Below are 19,488 nucleotides of genomic sequence, written 5' to 3'. Positions count from 1 at the left end.
GCTTAAATACTACCAATCTCAAAGACATATACAAAGATCATTGCTCTTGGAAATACATGTCTGACATCTCTTTTTAATTTAAAGGTTCACTAAAGTCACTGAGTTTTCTCTCTCCTTTGTATACTCTGACACAGGGATGCTCACAGTGGCCCCAAAAGGTTCAACTGTGTCGACGCCGAAAGAAACTGCAACCCCCTGCCTGGATGCGGCCAAAGCCTGCAACCTCAACAGCAGCTGCAAGAGGCAACGCTCCGCCTACATCGCTACCTGCAGGAAGAAGGACCCCAACAAGGATGAAGCGTGCAGCAAGAAGCGCTGCCACAAAGCGCTGAGGCTGTTCCTGGACCCGCGTGCCACCTGAGTTCAGCCACCGACTGCTCTTCTGTCCCTGTCAGAGTGTGGGCTGCGCCGAAAGACGCAGGCAGACAGTCGTGCCCGATTGCTCCTATAAAGATAAGGAGAAACCCAACTGTCTGGAGCTACGGAGGGTCTGCCGCCAGGACTCTCTCTGCAGGTGAAAGAAAGGGAAATAGCGGGGGTGGAAGGCGTTGGGATCGTGAGGGCAAAACTGTACTGTATGTGTGTATTTTGAGGAGTGGAAGGGCAGACATTCATTTCATGGGCTTGAATGTTTGCGTTTTTGTCAGTACATTTTGTTATGTTGGTTTGATGGACATATTTCAGTGCGGTGCATATGAGACGAGCAAACACATCTCAAGATTCATTAACGTCTGTTCATATTCATCGAAATGAGAAAAAAGAAAATTGAATCCATGTGTTGGAGAGAGTTCCTGTTTGACAGCCAATTTCTCCCTACCATGACATCCTAAAATGTTATATTTCTCTGCTGTAACTTTAGTGAGTGAAGTAATTAGTCATTCAGGGAATCTGTGGCTATTAAGCGCAGAATGAACATGTGAGGCTAAGTTGAAGGGACAACGCTCAATTAGGCTGACAAAACATTAGTGGATCACGTTAGCTCCATGGGGCCTCTATTGAATTCAAGCAGCCCGATTCAATTCACACCTACCCAGCCATGACATGTTCCCTTGTGTTAGTGCTGCTGAGAGCAGGTGAAACACAGCGGTTGCACAATCAGCCAAATCTGCTGTCAAGATCTTTATATCCCCCAGAACCATGTGCTGTGTCTGGCCATCAACAGTCTACATATCCAGTCAGTTGAAGGAGATATGGTCTGTGTTCATTAGTCTAATAGCATAAAAATGTGGTGCATTTGAATAATTCTAAGCATTTAAAAACTCATTTGTGAGCTTAATGGAGTTTGACCAAGTGTCAGACCCTTGAAAGTTCACTACTAAAAATAATACTCACGTGAATTATAAGAAGGGGAAACTTTTGGCTACTTTTTCATGCCCCAGTGTGACAGATGATTAGGCAGGTAATACAATTTAGTGACAATAAGTGACGGGTCTTGACACAACCACCAACAGCATGCATTGCAAAACATTTATCATCTCATTGTATTCATGCACTAAAATGAATATTATGTTCTACAATATGAAAGATGGCGATAAAAAGCGCAGAGATGTTTGCTTCTGTTAGAAGAATGATTTACAGCCCCATGGAAATCAAATTAGTCTTTCAAGCCATGTACAACAATTCCTTGTGTATACATGGCACATCACATTCAACCTTTTTCTGTAGAGGTTAGCAGCCAGAGCAGCCTGAGCATTAATGGCAAAAACCCAATTCCTCTCCACCAACACTACATCCAACCACCACACTGATAAAGTAGGGGAACTCTATTGCCTCCTCTCCAATTTATGATTGCCTTGATAATTACTTGCTTGCCTGCATTGTGTAATCTGTTTTCAGGCAGAGTTGCTTTCCTTTGACCTTTAGGCCCTCGGATGTCTGTTGTGCACCTCCTTATTGAGAAAGATGAAATAGAACGTTAAAGCTCATTATCTGCGGATGGGTAATGCCCCACTGAGGTCAACAGCTCGATGAGCGCACACACACTCATATAGTATGGACCCACGCTGGCCTGCGCACCAATAGACCAACAATCACTGAGCAATAATACACATAAAAAGCACACATTCATGCACAACCACTTTGAGCTTGAATGTGACTCTAGTAATCAGCTGTTTGGGTGGCGTATTCTCCTACAGTGAATAAGTGCTGCCATGCAAGAGAATGTCGATTCAATTAAAGTTGGATGAGGTGCTAGTTGACAGTGTTCTCTGATTGGTGATTTTATCCAGCCTTGAGGTGTCCACAATGACGACCATCCTGTGAGATATTCTCAATGTCCTCTATCTGTTAAATGATGTCAGGCATCATCACAGGACAGGTTGATGTATAAGACCTTGGAAACACTGACCTTGTTATTTAATCTGATAATCTATTGAGATATTGCACTTAGCAACACGTTATGTTCTTAATTGGTTCTGCACCTTCAGTTTGTTGTTCAAGAAATTTTTATTTGAAATGTATTTGTCATGCAAATGGCCTAAAAGTCCACAAATTAGATTTTGTTTTGTGAAAAAAACATTTGAATAAACCCTAGAAAAAGCCCTCCGACACTTTTTAAACAGCACACATGTACAATACCAGAGGAAATTTTCCTTGGCTCCATTTTTCACTCTCAAAGATGTGTTGATAAAAAGCAAGGGAAGATCATTCAACAACAGTAGTGGTTTCCCTGGGGACGCCTGTCTGACTCCAAACGGGGGATACTCAGCTAGTCCAATCCTATTACATTTTAACACAAGGGACTGATCGAGAGAGGTTGAGGGAATGGGAAGAGGGAGAGAAGGAAGGAGAGATGACGAGAGAGAAAGAGATGGGGGAGGGTCGCCGAATCGATCTGGCCCACAAAGCTACTGCAGCGGGTTGGAGGTCAGTGGTTTGGTCACACAGCTATGTCTCAGCAGCAGACTCTGCAGGCCAAAGACAAGCTTAGCTCCCACCAACATACTCTGGTGAAGAGAGGGTCACGGCTCAAAAGAGATTTAAAAATGTGTACTCATATATTTTATTATTTAGACCTTGAATGACCAACAGTTTCTTGCTCTACCTAAAGAAAAAAGACCTTGAGATCACATTGAATGCCAGATTGGCTGGAATTTCACCTTTTAAAGGCTGTTCAGATTGTTCCAGGTGGAGCCCACAGCTCAAACAAACCACAACTAAATATTTGAAAGGATTTCAAATATATCATTTTGGCTTGGGCTGTAGTGGCATATTGCACTGGAAGATTTCATTCTCTCCCTGGTCTCATGTGGAGGCAATTGTGACATACTCTTGAGATCTAGGGACTGTAGATGGACAGAGAACAAGCATTACATATAGTAGCTCCTATTTTTTTTGTACACCTGGTTGTACTTCTGCTGCAGTTATTACATTATTTTTCTTCTATAATCCTAGATAAACAACAGGCAATAAATTCATGTTTGTTACTGTTCTGCTATTTTCCTCTCAGCTTCTCCACTCTGTGTTCTCACCTTCCAATGGATGCTACATCTATTCATTTGGGACTTCTGAGTCCACAGATTTGGGGTAGTGAGCATGTGAGCATGTGTGTAAGTGTGTGTGTGTGTGTGTGTGTGTGTGTCTGCATGCATATATGAAAGCAGACAATCCCTATCCATTTCTATGTCAGTTAATGCAACACCAGCCCAATGAAGCCTAACCCAAAGAACATTGAGTTGTGTACTGTATGTGTTCTGTATTGATTGTCTGAGGATCAATGCAACACTTCTATCTTTAATTAATATCCCCCTAACTGGTTGCTCTTTGATTGAGTTCTTTGGCTACTGGTTATCAAAGTGGGGAGCTGAGAGTCAATCGAACACTATACAGGTAACCTGACCCAGTTTTGGAGATGCTAGATCTGTACCTGGCCACCTTTTTCACAGAAAATTCACATACACTCTCTACACACACACGCACACACACACACACACACACACACACACACACACACACACACACACACACACACACACACACATTTGGGCTATTGTCCTTGTGAGGACCCGTAGCCTACTCACAAGCCACCCACACTAACCTCGCGTTGACACATACAGACAGTTTTCTATGATGAAATGAGCAACCGAGACTTGACTATGTGGAAATAGATTTTCCAATCAACAAATAAGTGCATAAACGTAGCTGGATATGTAAATGTTGCCGTTACTCTTCTGCAACTCCGTTCAATCTCCACATATCAATAATATTTTAGCTGCTATAGTCTTCTGAATGTAACACCTTTACAAGCCCTGTCAATTGATCCATTGTTATTATAATAGTATTGACTGATTAGCACAGATTTTAACCTCTTATTCTATTTTCTTATGTAAAACCAAGTCTTGCCAATCAAACAGCCTGTTGAAGAAGCAACGCTTGACTAGACAATAAAGTTTTGAAAAGATAATCTTCAATAATGCCATCTGGAGGAGTAAAAAGCTAAAGATAGCAAAGGCTATAAATTAACTACACCGTCTTTTTTAAGACACAGAAAGCTGTTGGGTATATACAAATCAAAAATGTTATCCTCAAAAAAAAAAAAAACGTTAAAATCTCTTAAGCGTGTGTTAATCACAGACCTTTTTTTTTTTTTAAACCATTGACTTCGAGACTGAGAACCGGAAGTACTGAAATGTGAACTCCTCTCCAAGTTTTGACTCATTCCTGCACCACTATATGACACAAGTATAAAAACATACACTCACTCCCTCTGGAGACTACCTTTAAAAGTCTGTGCTCAAGTTGGTTACAATTCAATTTATCAGAGTGAAGTGTCTCTTCTGTGCAAAGCTCTGGTTTTGCAAGCATGTGTCAACTAGTGACCTTTTCCTCATACATAGTACAGTTTGCTGCAGTGTTCGGCTTTAATCAGGCTTTAACTTCAGTGGAGACGTGTTTAGCTTGCTGGCTACACATGAGAGCTGGAAAGAAAGAGTTATGCATTTAATTCCAATACATGGATTAGTATCTGCCCATTTACTTTCCTAACATTAAACTCGAAGGGGATATGGTATAGCAAAAAACTGCAGCCATTACTAGGCCTCATGCTTTACTTTACAATCTCTTCTGCCAGCTGTATTGTATCTATTAATAATGCAAACATTATCAATAGGACTTCTACCGTATCTACAGAATGGTCAATGTGCGGTTTCAACTGTCAGCTAGGGCCCTCTCTTTCACTCTTCATCATTCTGACTCTGAACTCCTTTTGTATTTAACGAGTCTCATTGATGGCTGCAACCTTAATTACGTTTCCCACACAACTATTTGATATGTGGCTAACAGCTATTTAATTACTGCTAGTAACTACAGAATACTGCTAATGCTGTAATTTTTTAGGAACAGTTCATCCATTTGATTGACATGTACACTTTGTCTTGGGCATGGCTGTTTGGCTCATTCGGAGAGCATTTACGGAGTTCAGATAACCTTGAATAATCTACTCGCCCCCTTACCAAACAAGCCGCATTGGGTTGTGTGTGTTGCCCGCTTGATTTAACTTCATCCCAATGACATAACATTCAGTAGGGGTTGTACAACATCTGCTAGGGAAGGGGCAAGACAGAAGCGTGAGAAAATTAAGAAGTAAAATAACATGCAAGCCCATTTTTGGGTCACCAAACAAGGAACACGGCAATCATGCATAAGTAAATGTTTCAAAATAAAACAAAATACTCGGTTAATTCCCCCCAAAAAAATTCTGATTGTTGCTTGTGTTCTTTTACATTGGATTTTCTGCTTAAGAATGCAGGGGGGTTGTGTCACCAGGCAGTTTTGTTGGTTTCAATTCTCTGCTGAGTAAGGGGGCGAAAGGTTGTGTCATATGACAGATAAGCTAAACTGCCCTGTTTTTGACTGAATGCCATCTGTCCACATTGCCCTTTTAGAGTATTGACTTGGAATCCCAATGAGTACAGTGCTGCCAAAAAAAGGCAGGCCTCTGTCAAGGCATATTACAGAGAAAATAGCTGTGGGTAAAATAGACAATCAACTCTGACCAGAGCTAAAGAAACCACCAGCAGAAAGTGTGAAAGCAAAAGCAGAATGCCGCGGTACAAATCGTAAAAGTGCCTTTTAGTGGAAAGAAAAATATTACTGCCATATGTTGTGTCCTTTTAATATAAATATATTCGTAGCACTCTATGTACAGGTCAGTGCTGTATTTTAAGCTTTTCATGTGAATTGTCAAAATGTAATGAACCATGCTGCACAACGTCGAATATTCAGAGTTTCAAAAGAGAGTAGGTAATAGTCAGATCTCAGATTTAATGTTTGCTTTGTTATTTAACTTCAAGTGATAAAACGACACACAAGGTTATTGATTGAACCAGGGGCAAATATCCCTCGTTGGGAGCTTGCACATGAACACTGAAGTCTGCAATGTCAAATCAGTTTATACAAAATGACAGTGACAAACAGGACATCAATGAAAGAGGAGGGGAGAGGAGGAAGAGAGGAGGAGAGGAGAGATAAGGTCGGAGGCACAAAACAGAGGAGAAGACGGGAGGGGGAGAGCAAAGGATAGCATAGAGACATCTTTTGTTTTTTCTCATTTGCTTCATGTAACTGCAATTATGTTGGCAGCGATTGTGTCATGGTTGTTGTTATGCTTTCTGTAGACGAGCGAGAGATACGGTTTCTAAAGCCTCTCTGAAGACTGGGGGAAGTGATAAGAGTGAAGAGGAGTACCATTTAACAGAAATTATCATCCGTAGAAGAACTCATATTTGTAGACAGAGCACAGGGAGGAAGTCTCTAAACCAGATAGGGCTCTCAAAAGACTGTTGTTTTTAATGAAGAAAGGAAGCTATTAGAGTCTTTGGAGTCTGATAACTGTTTTCCTCCGCCCCTCCTCCTTCATGAGGAAATGGTTTCCAAGACTGAAACTCATCTGATTTTAGTCACATTGTTTGTCACAGACATCAAATGATAGGAATAAGAATCCATATAAAAAGCCATTAGTTTTCTATTACTGCCAAGCTGGATGGACAGGCACTCATTGCTCAGCCGAATCACTGTGTTTAAAGTGTCAGGTTGGTCGAAAGAAGTCTACCTCTGTGGGGGCTCCCCTGCCACTTCCCTGGGGGCTGAGTGGCTGAAATGACCATAAAACTCCGTTGAGCTAGACAGCCTGTAATTTCAGCGGCGAGTGGTGCATTGCCGAGGTATAATGGAAAGCCAGTGGAAGCCATGAAATTTGCTGAATCCTGGTGTTGGAACACCATTGTCTGAACACTCAGGACACCTCTCTAAACTTTAAATTACTGTTTTTAAGCCATCATTGTCTGAAAGAGCTCGGCATCTAAAAAGAAACACAGTGCGTGTTCAGTTCCTTTAATCTTCTGTGTTCTTTGCCTTTCCTCCAAAGAAATCCCATAAGTTAGCCCTTAAGAAATTTAAAAAATGCAAAATCTGGTTCTAAAGGTTTCTTTGTGGATGCACAAGGTGTTCTCTCTCTGTGAGTCTGTTGTGTCTTTTTTATCATCTGTGGCATGATTGTGGGTACAAGTGCCTTCTTTCACTCAGAGCAGGAATAGATGAGAGCGGGCTTTGAGGAGGACAGGTGTGGAGAGGGATAGGTTTGTATTTATGTGTACGTGTTCGTTCTTTTCTGTGATTTAACATTATGCACTGTGTATCACTATTCGGGTGTTTGCGTGTGTGTGCATGCTGTGTCAGTCTTTGCAGCCATGAAAGAGCAACCATGCACATCCCGTTTTCTGAACCGTGGCTTTAGATGTGATGTTAGCAGCATGTCACATTGAGAGACTCTCCGGCTGATTTGATAGGAGGGTGGATGGAGATGGAGTTGAAGTAATGAAGTGAATCTGAGTTTGCTGCTGGAGGCCCAAGCCCATCACACCACACTGGCTGCATATGTAGTGCTGTAGTGAAAGACGGAGAGAGAGAGAGAGAGAGAGAGACAGACAGGCATGCAGACAGACAGACAGAGAGATTGTAACCTTATCACCCCTATTCCCCCTCAGCCAAATCTGCTTGTCTCTGAGTTGAGATCCAGCATAAGTGTACACGTTGGTCTTTAACTTGCTCCAACAACAGAAGAACTATCATTCTCTTTCTCTCTGATAGGCTGTATAATGGCCAACTGTACCCTCCATTTCCTGAATTGCAATGTCCCCAAGCATAGATTAAGTGTTTGCAGGTAACACACAGGTTAATACCGTTACTACACATCTGATCTAATGTAATTCTTTTAGAACCTTAAGAAAAATCACAAAATGATGAATGAGTGATCAACTGGTGACACTGTATAAGGTCAAATATGTGATACAGCCGCAATGCATATTTAAAGTCAAGGGCAGTATGTAAATGTCTTTGACATTAACATTCTACCTGTTTAATTTACTGTTGCATGCAGTGTGCACCATCAGCACTTTGTTGTTGTTATTTAACATGAATGTCTTGCTCAGTGCATGAATACAATGCTGTAGATGCATTTGTCAAAGTATCTCAGACTGTGAAAATACATGCAAATACATTATTCACATATGTGGTCAACTACAGGTTGTTATTCTGTGAGAAAATATGTATCTAAAGGTGTTTTGTTTGTAGAATTTTACCATGAGGTGATTCTTTGGGGAAATTACTTACCTGAAAGAGACCATCACCAAGAAATCACCTTGCATAGCAAAAGAAAGAACAACATGAGCCGAGGGCACAAGAGATGTGTCTAGTATGGACAGTTGCATAGCTTAAAAGCAGAAAAGTCTAACTGCTCTGTCAGAAGAATCAGAGGCCTGTTTAAAACATGTCTGACTCCAGCTTAGAGGTTGTTAGTTTGTCAGAAAAACACTGGGAAATGCAATGCAAAAAAAGCTCTTGCTTTTCTCAGCAAGGTCCAAGTTCCTAAACCTAGCTAAGTGGTTTGCTTGCTAAAACTTAACTTTCTTTGAAGACAGATGCACTGAACCATGCACTTGAAATAAAAATAATGAATACTATCATCTTTTTAAAATTCACTTATTAAAACATCATATCCAAATAAGGCAAGCTATTTCCCAATGTTTTTAGTTTTTATGCAAAGCTAAGCTATCCATCTCCAGCATTCAGCTACATACAGTACGGTGCAGACGTGAGAGTGGTATCACCGCAAGAAGGCTAATAAGGATCATTCTCAATCCGTTGAACAAATCCTATAATTGTGAGAAACAATTAGTACCTAGCACTGGCTGGAGATTATGACACTTTAAGGATCTGGATGGCAACACACGGCTATATAGAGAAGGCTATCAGAGCAGCAATCATAATAGTATCAAATCAAGTGTTGTTTACAAGTTGCCCAGAAATTAGCAACTAATTGCACACAAACCAGAACATGTTTTCAGTCTCCTGCCCATACTAAACCTGTTTCTGTGTTTTTGTGTCTGTGCATGCGTGTTTGTGTTCACTATAGACAAGACAGCCTGAGGACTGTTACAGCACTTTTGAACTTATGGTTGCAAAAAGTGGTCAGACCAGGCCAGAATGAATGTGTCATGGCAGAGAGAAAGACGGAGAGAGAGAAATGTGCAATGGATTGTGATTCACTTAGTGGGCAGCTGTGATGTGAGCAGTACAGACAGAGCAACTTTGCACACGCTACTCCCAATAAACCTACTTAAGTGGATTAGCAATGCCACCTTGGGGCCCTCCACAGACTTAAAGCTCTTATCACAAACACACACCGAAACAAAACGTACTATTTTTATCTGTTCCCTCGGTTTGTCGGCAAAATGAGTTTGGAAAACAGTTGAGATGTCTAGGATAAGCATTGTACCGGCCAAATAAGGCACATGCTATCTTTCTCATCCATAAACAAATGAACTAGCACAGGGTTTATGTTGCATTCTGTGAAGGTAGTAAATAGCTTGTTGGTACAGAGGCGTGAGACCTGGTTTGCTATTCAGGACACCTGTTGTTGCAGCCCGCAAACAGATGTTTCATATACTTTTCCAGTGTGATGCTGGTCTCAATTGCCAGATGCTCCAGAGTAAAAATAGTGCCAAAAGATTAGGCCCTGTGCTTTGAATTTGTGTAAGTGTGTTCATCTGTTATATGCTCGTGACTGAGTGCCTGCTTCTCTTTTTCCCTCTGTAATGTGCTTCATGTTTGTTGTGCAGGTCTAGGCTGGCTGATTACAAGGTGAACTGCTGGGTGACTCCGCACACAATGAGCACCTGCCCCAACCAAGACAATCACCAGGCCTGCTTGGCCTCCTACGCAAGGCTCATTGGTCAGTACAGCCGGGGCTGTGGATGACACTGTGATGGAGTGAGAGTTTGTTTGTGTGTTTGAGAGAGAAAAGGGGCAGAGGCCGATATGACGGGAGACTTACATAAATGCACATTCATCTCCGAAACCCACAATCATTTTATATTCATGGTAAGATAAAGAGTAATGGTCATAGTTAGTGCGACGGCAGTCTAATCTAGCTTCACTTTCATCATGAGTAGCAGACAGAGCAGTGAGAGTTACCCCCCTCCTAGCCTAATATCTCCCCCAGCACACTGGACATCAGGTCACTACCAGAAGTAATTAGGCAGTAGAGGCACAGAGAGAGTGTTTACTTAATTAAAACACTTGATGACCATCTGTTTGCGCATAGTAAATGTTGCTCAAACAATGTGCCTGGATGGCACATGCACATTATTAAACCCCAGCCAACGTTTGATAACAGCACCTTGGTTGCATCACCAGGTTCATGAAGAGTTCCAAATTCAAATTTACATGAAATTAAAAAAAAAATATCACAGTGTCCATATTTCAGTATCAGTCACTGCCTCCCCACCATGTGTCATAACTGGCACAGTATGAAGTGATAATGCCATGGCGCTTCTTGTTACACAAAGTGCATCCAACACCCCTGACTCCAGCTGAAAGCATAGACACAGAAAGACATTTGAAAAGTAAAATGTTTTGGTACAGCAGTGCTATATTCAAACCGCACACACACTTCCTAAAGCACCTACTTTGCAAAAATATTCATAACATAATGGCCTCTTTACATCAAAAACAAAGCATTACAGAATGCTTCACCTTCCCATAACCTAAATTGTGCAAACCCATTCCTATGACTAACATCTTGTTGTCCATTTTATATACTATTTGCAATGAATGTAGTCCATTAGTGACCCATAACTGTTTGTCCCAATATATGTAATTTGTGTTTGTGTCTGTCTTTGTGTGGGTACCCTAACAGGAACAGAAATGACTCCCAACTATGTCGACAACAGCTTCTCCAACTGGACCATCTCCCCCTCGTGCACCTGTAGGGGCAGTGGAAACCAAGAAGAGGAATGTATGAACTTCCTGCGGTACTTCACCAATAACACATGCCTAAGTGAGCCATCCCAATACACGGATACTGTGCATGCATCTGAAATGGGGTTGTAGCCAATAGGGGTCCAGCAGTCATATAATATTGATTAGAGCGCCAGTGTGTGATGCGGTAGTTACTCTTGCCGCCATGTGAGAGTAGAGTGAGCCATGAACTTCAATCTAATGCAACTTTAATGGTCTCTTAGCAGATTCTGTTTTTCAATGTCATAGAGGTCTTCAGTGGTATAACTCTGGATGTGATGTTGTTAAGGAAACGATGGTGGTGGGAGGGCTGAATATGGAAATGAGAGGTGGGGCTGGATACCCTTCAGATTTCCAGGTATTAAAATGTCAAAAGACAATTACGTTGATTTCCATTTTAATCAATGCATTTTATTTAAATTAAACGGACAATTTGAAATGATTTCTGATATTAGGTTATGACAAAATAAGAAATAAAAAATGAACATATTTATGGCTGCATGGAACATTATGAAAATGTGTCTCAACATAGTTTGATATATCTCATCCACTGACACTCCTTTACCCACTGATTAAGTTGGAATTTAATGTTCTTAGTTTATCAAAAACTAGTCATTTCTTATCACTTCTCATCCCCCCTTTGGGCAAGATCTTTAATACAAAAGAAACCATTTGCATGTCATTTTAATATTCAATCTGAGAGCGTTTAAGGGCTTATCCCTTGCAGGAGAGAAATGTCATGAAAAGGAACAGATCTAGCACAAATGAAATAATTACAGGAGCTAAAATACATATCTGCACATCTGATGCATAACACACAGGGTGCAGCATGACATAGTGGTTACCTCAAACATCGTTATGCTTTTTTTACTGTGATGAAAAAATACAGGATGCTCCTTCCTTGCTATGGCGCAGCGAGCAGTGTCAACAGTGCTACAAGACACCGTTGCCTTTAACATGTTCCATTGTGTGGATAATGCTTTCAGACCATTTCAATAGATTGCTGGGGTACCGTTTTAGCTGAGTGTGCAGGATGAGGGATGAGGCTGGGAGCTGAGGAGGCGTCTTGAAAAATAACACAAAATGCAGCATCTCCTCTCTGCAGTCAAGGGGAACAGGCGATAAACTTCGTCACACCGTGGAAGAGAATATACACATACATATACGTGTGTGTGTGTGTGTGTGTGTGTGTGTGTGTGTGTGTGCGTGTGGGGGGGCTCGGGGGGGGGGGGGGGGGGGGGGGGGGGGGGGGCGGATGTATGTAAAATCTTTCTGCACCTGTCTGTCAACTTTCATTGTTTCTGCAGATTATTATTTTTTTTACTTTGATAGACAAAATAAAGCACATTGCAATTTAAGTGTTAGACAAATCATGTATTATCTGCTCTTTCTTTCCCACTTCCTCCTCACAAGATCAAGCAAGGGAATAGTCAAATAGAAGAATGGTTTCAACATTTAGTCAAATGCGTGTGAAGGCCAACATAAAACATTCCAGTGAAAGGATATTATAATAGTTCAAACATAGTCTGGACTTCCCTCTGTTTCTGCTCTTCTTGTACTTTCCTCCCCTTCTCTTACTCCATCTGTCCCTGCAGGTAGGGCAATGCATGCTATGCCCAGGGGTTAAAGGAAAACTTATCCAGAGTCATTAAAAAATTGAATTGCTATTGGCAATGAGCTTAATCACTCAGTGAAACGCTTGGGTGCAGTAAAACATCCTGTGTGGAGACCCTCCAGCCAACTAGTTTGATTTATGACTTTTTTCCCCCATCTTACAGCATCTGTAGGGGGATAGCTAGCGATAGACGACCCTGACAAACAGATGCGTAACATCGCATGTCTCAGCAGTACTTCACCATCTCTTCACCGCTAGCATGTTAACTTGCTAGGCTCCACTGGTGATCTCTGTTCCTCTCTGTGCTTTTATTGTCTAGCAGCAGCCCCAATCGCCTGTTTAGAACAGAATGAGAAACATGAAGGGGGCTTATGAATGCATTGGGCGTGCAAGTGTATGTGTGTGTGTATCTGTGTGTGTGTGTGTGTGTGTTGCTGTACAGTAGGTGGGCTGGTGTGCAACACCGTGTAGGTGGACAGAGGATGTGAGAGACAAATAATCTGTGGCCATGCATCAGGAGTACTAAGGACTGTGTTTGTGTCCATCAGATTATAAATGTGTTCTATCTTGTTTGTTCTCCTTAGTTTGGGAATGTTTTGAATTTGATCAGTCACATGAATCTATTCAAAATCATCTCTGCATGCTGACCTTTTAATGGAGGTGGTTGCCAAGCAATTACATGCCTTGCCTTTTCTCTGGCTGAACAAAGGGAACACTCCTCGTTTTTAAAACGGATGAGCAGTGAAAAGGTACTCAGCTTATTTTACCATATCTAGCTGAAAAGCTGACTGAACAGGGATTTATCACAGTTTTGCAGAGACTCACACATGCACTTAGATACAAAATTACACACATACATACAGTGCATCTGCAGGGAAATACAAAAACACTAATATGCATACACAGGCTGCTGTCCTCTGTTAGAGTTGATTGATTTGCTACTTTTAGCAGATTCCATTTCCGAGTGTACAACTGTCGGCAAACAAATTGATCATCTCAAGTGCGGACATTTTGCCACTTTTTGTTCCAAATGTTGCAATTTGAGAATGGCTGTTGTAATGAGCCCATGGAGTAATGTTGTTGTATTTGATAAATGTGTCCATTGTGTCTCCGCAGGATTTGCTAATAGAAGGATAATTACTTTATTGTTAATATATAAAACAGGTTAGGCATTAAAAAAAGGCACAACTTAAGATATTAAACATATATTGGTATATTGTGAGACATAACAATCCTGCGCGGCCTGCGCAGTGAAAGACAAATCTCTGACTGATGTTTTTGATTAGTTCAACTCTAAAGCTTACTGACGATGCAGAGTGTCTCTCCTTACTCTTTTTACTTCCTCCTTCCTCAATCACACGCCCAACTCGTTTGCCAAAGATTGGGCAGGGGACCAAGAGGTTGACTTACAGCTGTCTGCTAGCTATAGTTTCTTGCTGGGACGGCAAGTGCACAACCAATAACTTATATCTCTGTCCCTGCAGGAAATGCTATTCAGGCCTTCGGTTATGGGATAGACAACATGCAGAACAAGAATGCATCTGTCCCTGGTCCCTCAGCAACTACGAAAACGGGGTCGGATTGGTCGACAGGCACCTCAGAACCACCCTTTGTCACCATCCCAAAGGTAAATGGTTTGCGTTGATTGATTCATTTCTGGGATATTACAAATGCTCTTTTTGACATTCAGACCATTGTTATAGCAGCAAACAACTATTTTCTATGTCAAGATATAGTGGACTGAAGTCAGAGAATGATAACGCTCTATTTAAATGTGTTGTAATCTCATATTCTCCTTGTTTTGTTGACATAGCAGGGCCCCACACATGCTTTTAGTGCATATTCATGCATTCGAGCGTGCCACAATGGTGATACGGCGGTTTTAGCTGATAACGCCATCCCGACTGACAGCGTCATTGTGGAAACCTAGCAACCCCCCCCTCCAGTTTACTATCAGCTAACACTGTTGGCTCTGCGAGCACTTTTGCTATAGTTTGCAATGTTATCGCTGTTAGCATCGTTAGCTGCAACCTGCCGGCTCAGCTGTTGCCATGTATAGAGCCGGCAAAAGAATACTCTTAAACTTGTATCTAGTACTATACCTCTCAATTCATATTCATTATTATTTGTTGTTGTTGACGCACAAATATATTGATACATTTTCCATAAGTTTCCAGAAACTTCCTTGCATGAATTTGTTAAAATGGACAAGGTAGACAAGAAGAACCACAAAAACACTCCTCTCTCCTTCCATGAAAGGAAGATGTTGTACACATTAACATCACATTCAATCTCTATGCTTGTTAAAGGCAATTGGCACATCAGAAGAGACCCTTTATGATAAGACCGTTTATGCTACATCCAATATGATGACATTTGGTTGAAATATATATTTATCTCTCAACAATGAAATAGTGAAATAAATGGGAGGTGGAGGTTTTAATCTGGATTAGAGGTTCTAAAGTACTGGCCCAGGGCCTGTACTCTGCTAAATGCCGTCTCAACTGAAGACTGCAGTGAACTCTGCTATAACTGGGTTCACCGTGCAGAGCAGAAAAATATCACTCTTTGCTGTGCTGCAGGAATGCACACATATTTGTCTTTAGAACTGTAATTTCTCTTTAAATAAAATGTGGAAATGGCTGGACCCTATTGTGTCTCTCTCTCTCTCTCTGTCTCTCCTGAACAGGTCAGACGTTTTCACTGCACTTTGGGGCAAAGGAGATGTTTTTTTTTTTTTATCTGGCTGTTCAGTTTGATTATTTTTCACAACATTGTGCTGTTTTACAGATGCATTTTAGATGTGCCATGCAGCCTGCTGGTGTAAAACTAATTATGTTTTTCACCTATGCAGGAGACCCAGTTACCAAACTTAGCTGACTAAAACTGTCTTTTGTAAATCCTTCTGCTGCCGCCGCTGCTGCTTATGTTATTGTCAATGTAATTTTTTTGTGACTATTACAGATATACACAAAATCAAAGCAGCATGCAGTGTTTATGAATGCAAATGTATGTGCTGAATGAATGACCTCCATTAAGACAACTATTTTGAGTAATTCCAGGGGCTTTCACAGCCATTAAATGGTCACAATGCACGCGAGACATGCGGTATTGTATTCACGCAGAAACCCTCATTATAGTAAAGACAGCAAATGAAAACCTTAAATAAATGTTGCAAAGAGTAGAATTCATTAATAAGCACCTCTGATAACAATAACAGTGTGTATGTTTGGGAAAGGTGTTGGAGAGAGAGAGAGAGGTTGACGTGGAGGAAATGAATGGTGGATTTCTCCAAAGGTGCTGTGTGTGTGTATGTCAGTATTGATGCACCGCTCTGTGCCTGTCTCACTGCAGCGTGGTGTTTATTTTATTGTAAAAATGGTAATTAGGAAACAATAAGACGTGTGATTATTCAAGCAGGAAGTTTATAATTAGAGAGGGAGCTGGTAGGGACATGTTGGGCCACTCTGCGCTTTCAGACAACTATGCCTGGCAATTAAAACTTGTCAAACTTCCATGGCAGATAAATTGGGGGAGTGTTGTTATGGTATGGAGTCCTTTTGGCAGAAGACTGTCTGTCCAAGGCCGTACATTTCACACACACACACTTGCATACACACATGTGTACAAGTAGTCTGGGTAACAGAATACATCTGGTTTGTAATAGATGGATGGATGATCGGCCATGACACTAAAGGATGATCTATAATACGAAGCACAGTTAGAGCTGGCCTAGGAAAATCTGCGGTCCGTGACTAAGCCTGCTCATGTCAGTCATACTGCTCTCTCAGAGTATTGTCTTCTAATTTATATGCATCATTATTATAAATGTCACTGCTAGTGGTTGTGGGCTTTATCCCATGCTCAATGAGTAAATATGTGAGATGATGCTTGGTCCTTTGAGCATTGTAAGTCAGCGGTGTAGCCATCACAAGTCCTGCTTTGTTTATATGGAGAAAAACAATATGTTTCCCATATACTAACATGTTTCTGTTCCATGATATTGTAAACCCCCAATGGGTCGAGGTCTCACAGATAAGAAAGATTGTGTGTCTTTTGTAATCTCAGTTTTAATGTCAACAAGGAGTTGTTCGTTTTTACTGCATTTCAAGTTTCGTTTTAAATGTAATACAAACCAACCTCTGTATGTGTAACCCCCCCTGGTGTCATCCATGTTCCCACACTGTCACTGCCATGTGTTGATTATGAGCAAAATTGAGTGAAATTGATTGTGGACTGAAACCACTCAGCTGAGAGTTACTCGATTACTTGCCTTGGGAAATGCAGCCCAGACCTGTAAATGTGATCATAAACACCTTGGCTGCCTATTGTATTAACCTGTTCCATGACAAGTGGGAAACTTTCTTATCAACAGTTTAAATAAATACTCCAGGCTGTTTCCATCCTCTCTCTCTCGTGCATGTGTTAAAGCATCAGTAAATAAGTGTGTGTTTTGACATTGTCTGTGTTCCGTCACAGTGTATGCATTTGTATGCATGTGTTTGTGCTTTTTAACGTGTGTTTATGTGTGTGTGTGTACCTTTTCATAAGCCTGAGTGTACGTGTGGATATTGGCTGCAGCCGGAGATCTGGACTCATGTCAACAGGCTGCTGTCACACATCACTGCCCTTGCTAATTAATTGGCTTTTAGATGTGGATGCGTTTGGTGCATTGTCAAGCTACCCATGGCGTTTTCCCCCCTATTTTTGGCAACTCATTTAACCATTTCTTTGTAGAGTGTGAATTCACAAGCCCAGGTACTGTGATAACTGCAGCTATTTTGGAAAATACGGTGCTGGTACATCACATCGGAGTAGATGTTTTTCCTGTGTATAGGGAAATAGACCAAAGTGCAATCTCTGCAAAGGTTACATTGGTAAAGATGATCTGAGGGGATGGTGGTGGAGGAGGAGGAAGAGGAGGAGGAGGAGAAGAAATGTTTCATGTTCCTTATGATGTGCCTCTGTATTGCTGTGCTGGACTGAAAATGGTGCCTCTACAAATTGAGCGAGACTACTTTAACTTCGAGGCAAATGGTTATGCTTTGTGTCACAAGAATCTGAGGGAATTGAAAAAGTATTCAAAATGCTAACATTTTTATGGAAAAGCACATAATAAGGCAATTGCAGTGTGTATGTGGCATTGAAACTCTGGAGGCCATGGACTGTAATATCTGGACCGTTGTGTTGCCCCAGCCCTCTGCCGTTATGTGAACAGTGCATGTCTCTTTCTCTCTCTCTATTTGCACTCTGTACATGAGTTTATTTTCTATTGTCCATACAAATAAACACTGTTGTGTTATGATTGTGCACAGTCAAACTCCATAAAAGGGGTCTTGCAAGTGTTTTGTTCGGCTTTTGCTTGCTGTAATTTTTGCATTATGAAATATTGAAAGAAATCCACAGCTGCTGTTGGCTTCTGTAGTGTGTGTTTGGCTTCGTAGCATGTTGTTCTTGTAAATAAAGTCAGTAATGATAGCTTTAAAAACTGTTTAGAGAATTGCTGGCACAACCTAAAAGAGTTTAATAAAAAAAGAAGCTTTCCTTTGTTGCCAACTTGTTTAAGAAGCAGAGAGCATACTAAGCAGGGGATTGAAATATGCTTCACATATCAAAACATTTGGTGGATCAAAAACGTAATGTTTGTGCCAAAGTAAGTCTGCCATGGATCCATGTAATGTCTCACTCTTACTCTGACTTTCTGACTTTGTTTCTCGTTTTCTCCTCAGTTCTGACCCTGTTTGTCTCACCTCCTTCCTGTCGCCTCCTACTCCTTTCCCTCATCAAATGCCAGAGCAAGAAGCAACACGAGTGTCTGAGTCATGTCTAACCTTTACATGTCTCTCTCCCTTTGTGTGTCCCTCTATCTGCCCAGTATCCTGAACCAAGAGACGGTGACCTGGGCAAAACCCAAGGCCTGCCAGAGGATCACACTGGCTGTCTGTGTGCCAATGTCTGGGCACTGCTTCCCAGCCTGGCTTTGGCTCTGGTCCTGGCCCAGCATGCCTTATAGAAGCGCCAGGAGGAGAAAAAGAGGTCATCCACCCACAAGCTGATCCCAAAAGCAGAAGGTGTTATTTCTGAGATTGATATTAAGAAGACTGAATCTCTGAGCAGTTGACAAAAATGGTATTTATGAAAGCAGAAAAAAAAAAAAAAGGTGCAAAGTATTAAAATGTTACAATTGTGAATTTGTTGTTTATTTGATGTAATGTTCGGGCGGACCACAACTGTGATAAAGCACATGGCTTGAAAAAGGACCCTTGGTAGAAGAGGCCATGAAAGCCATTCTTTGGGAAGGACTCTCCCTCAGACTGAGACACAAAATCCTGGAGGACTGAAGCTGATAATTTTCAATGCTTGCGCTTTTCTCAATAGAGGAGGGAGAGAGGGAGTGAGCAACATAATTAAAAGGAGACAGGATTGACAGAAAATAAATGGTTACAGAGAGAAAAGGAATGAGCAAGAGGTAAATGGGGTAGAGTTAAAGCGAAAGGACAAAGAGAGAGAGAAAGAGAAAGAGACATATTTCTGCTATCAGTTACATTTTTGTGGGTCCCGAATTGGTTCTTGACTTA

General features: G+C 41.3%; 1 protein-coding gene across 1 annotated transcript in view; it reads left to right on the top strand.

Annotated features, from left to right (window-relative positions):
* Positions 1-19,273, top strand: part of LOC117736372 (GDNF family receptor alpha-2-like) — a 41,179-nt gene extending 21,906 nt beyond the window's left edge. The window contains 6 exon segments of the mRNA XM_034541671.1: positions 135-346; positions 348-514; positions 10,116-10,228; positions 11,195-11,335; positions 14,395-14,537; positions 18,786-19,273. Of these exon segments, the coding sequence (XP_034397562.1) occupies positions 135-346; positions 348-514; positions 10,116-10,228; positions 11,195-11,335; positions 14,395-14,537; positions 18,786-18,923 (914 nt within the window). The 3' untranslated portion in view covers positions 18,924-19,273.
* The last annotated feature ends 215 nt before the right edge of the window (positions 19,274-19,488 follow it).

The sequence above is a fragment of the Cyclopterus lumpus genome, chromosome 9 (assembly GCF_009769545.1).
Source record: "Cyclopterus lumpus isolate fCycLum1 chromosome 9, fCycLum1.pri, whole genome shotgun sequence".
Taxonomy (NCBI): Eukaryota; Metazoa; Chordata; class Actinopteri; order Perciformes; family Cyclopteridae; genus Cyclopterus; species Cyclopterus lumpus.
Note: the sequence above shows the minus strand (reverse complement) of the source record. Positions and strands in the feature narration are given on the sequence as shown.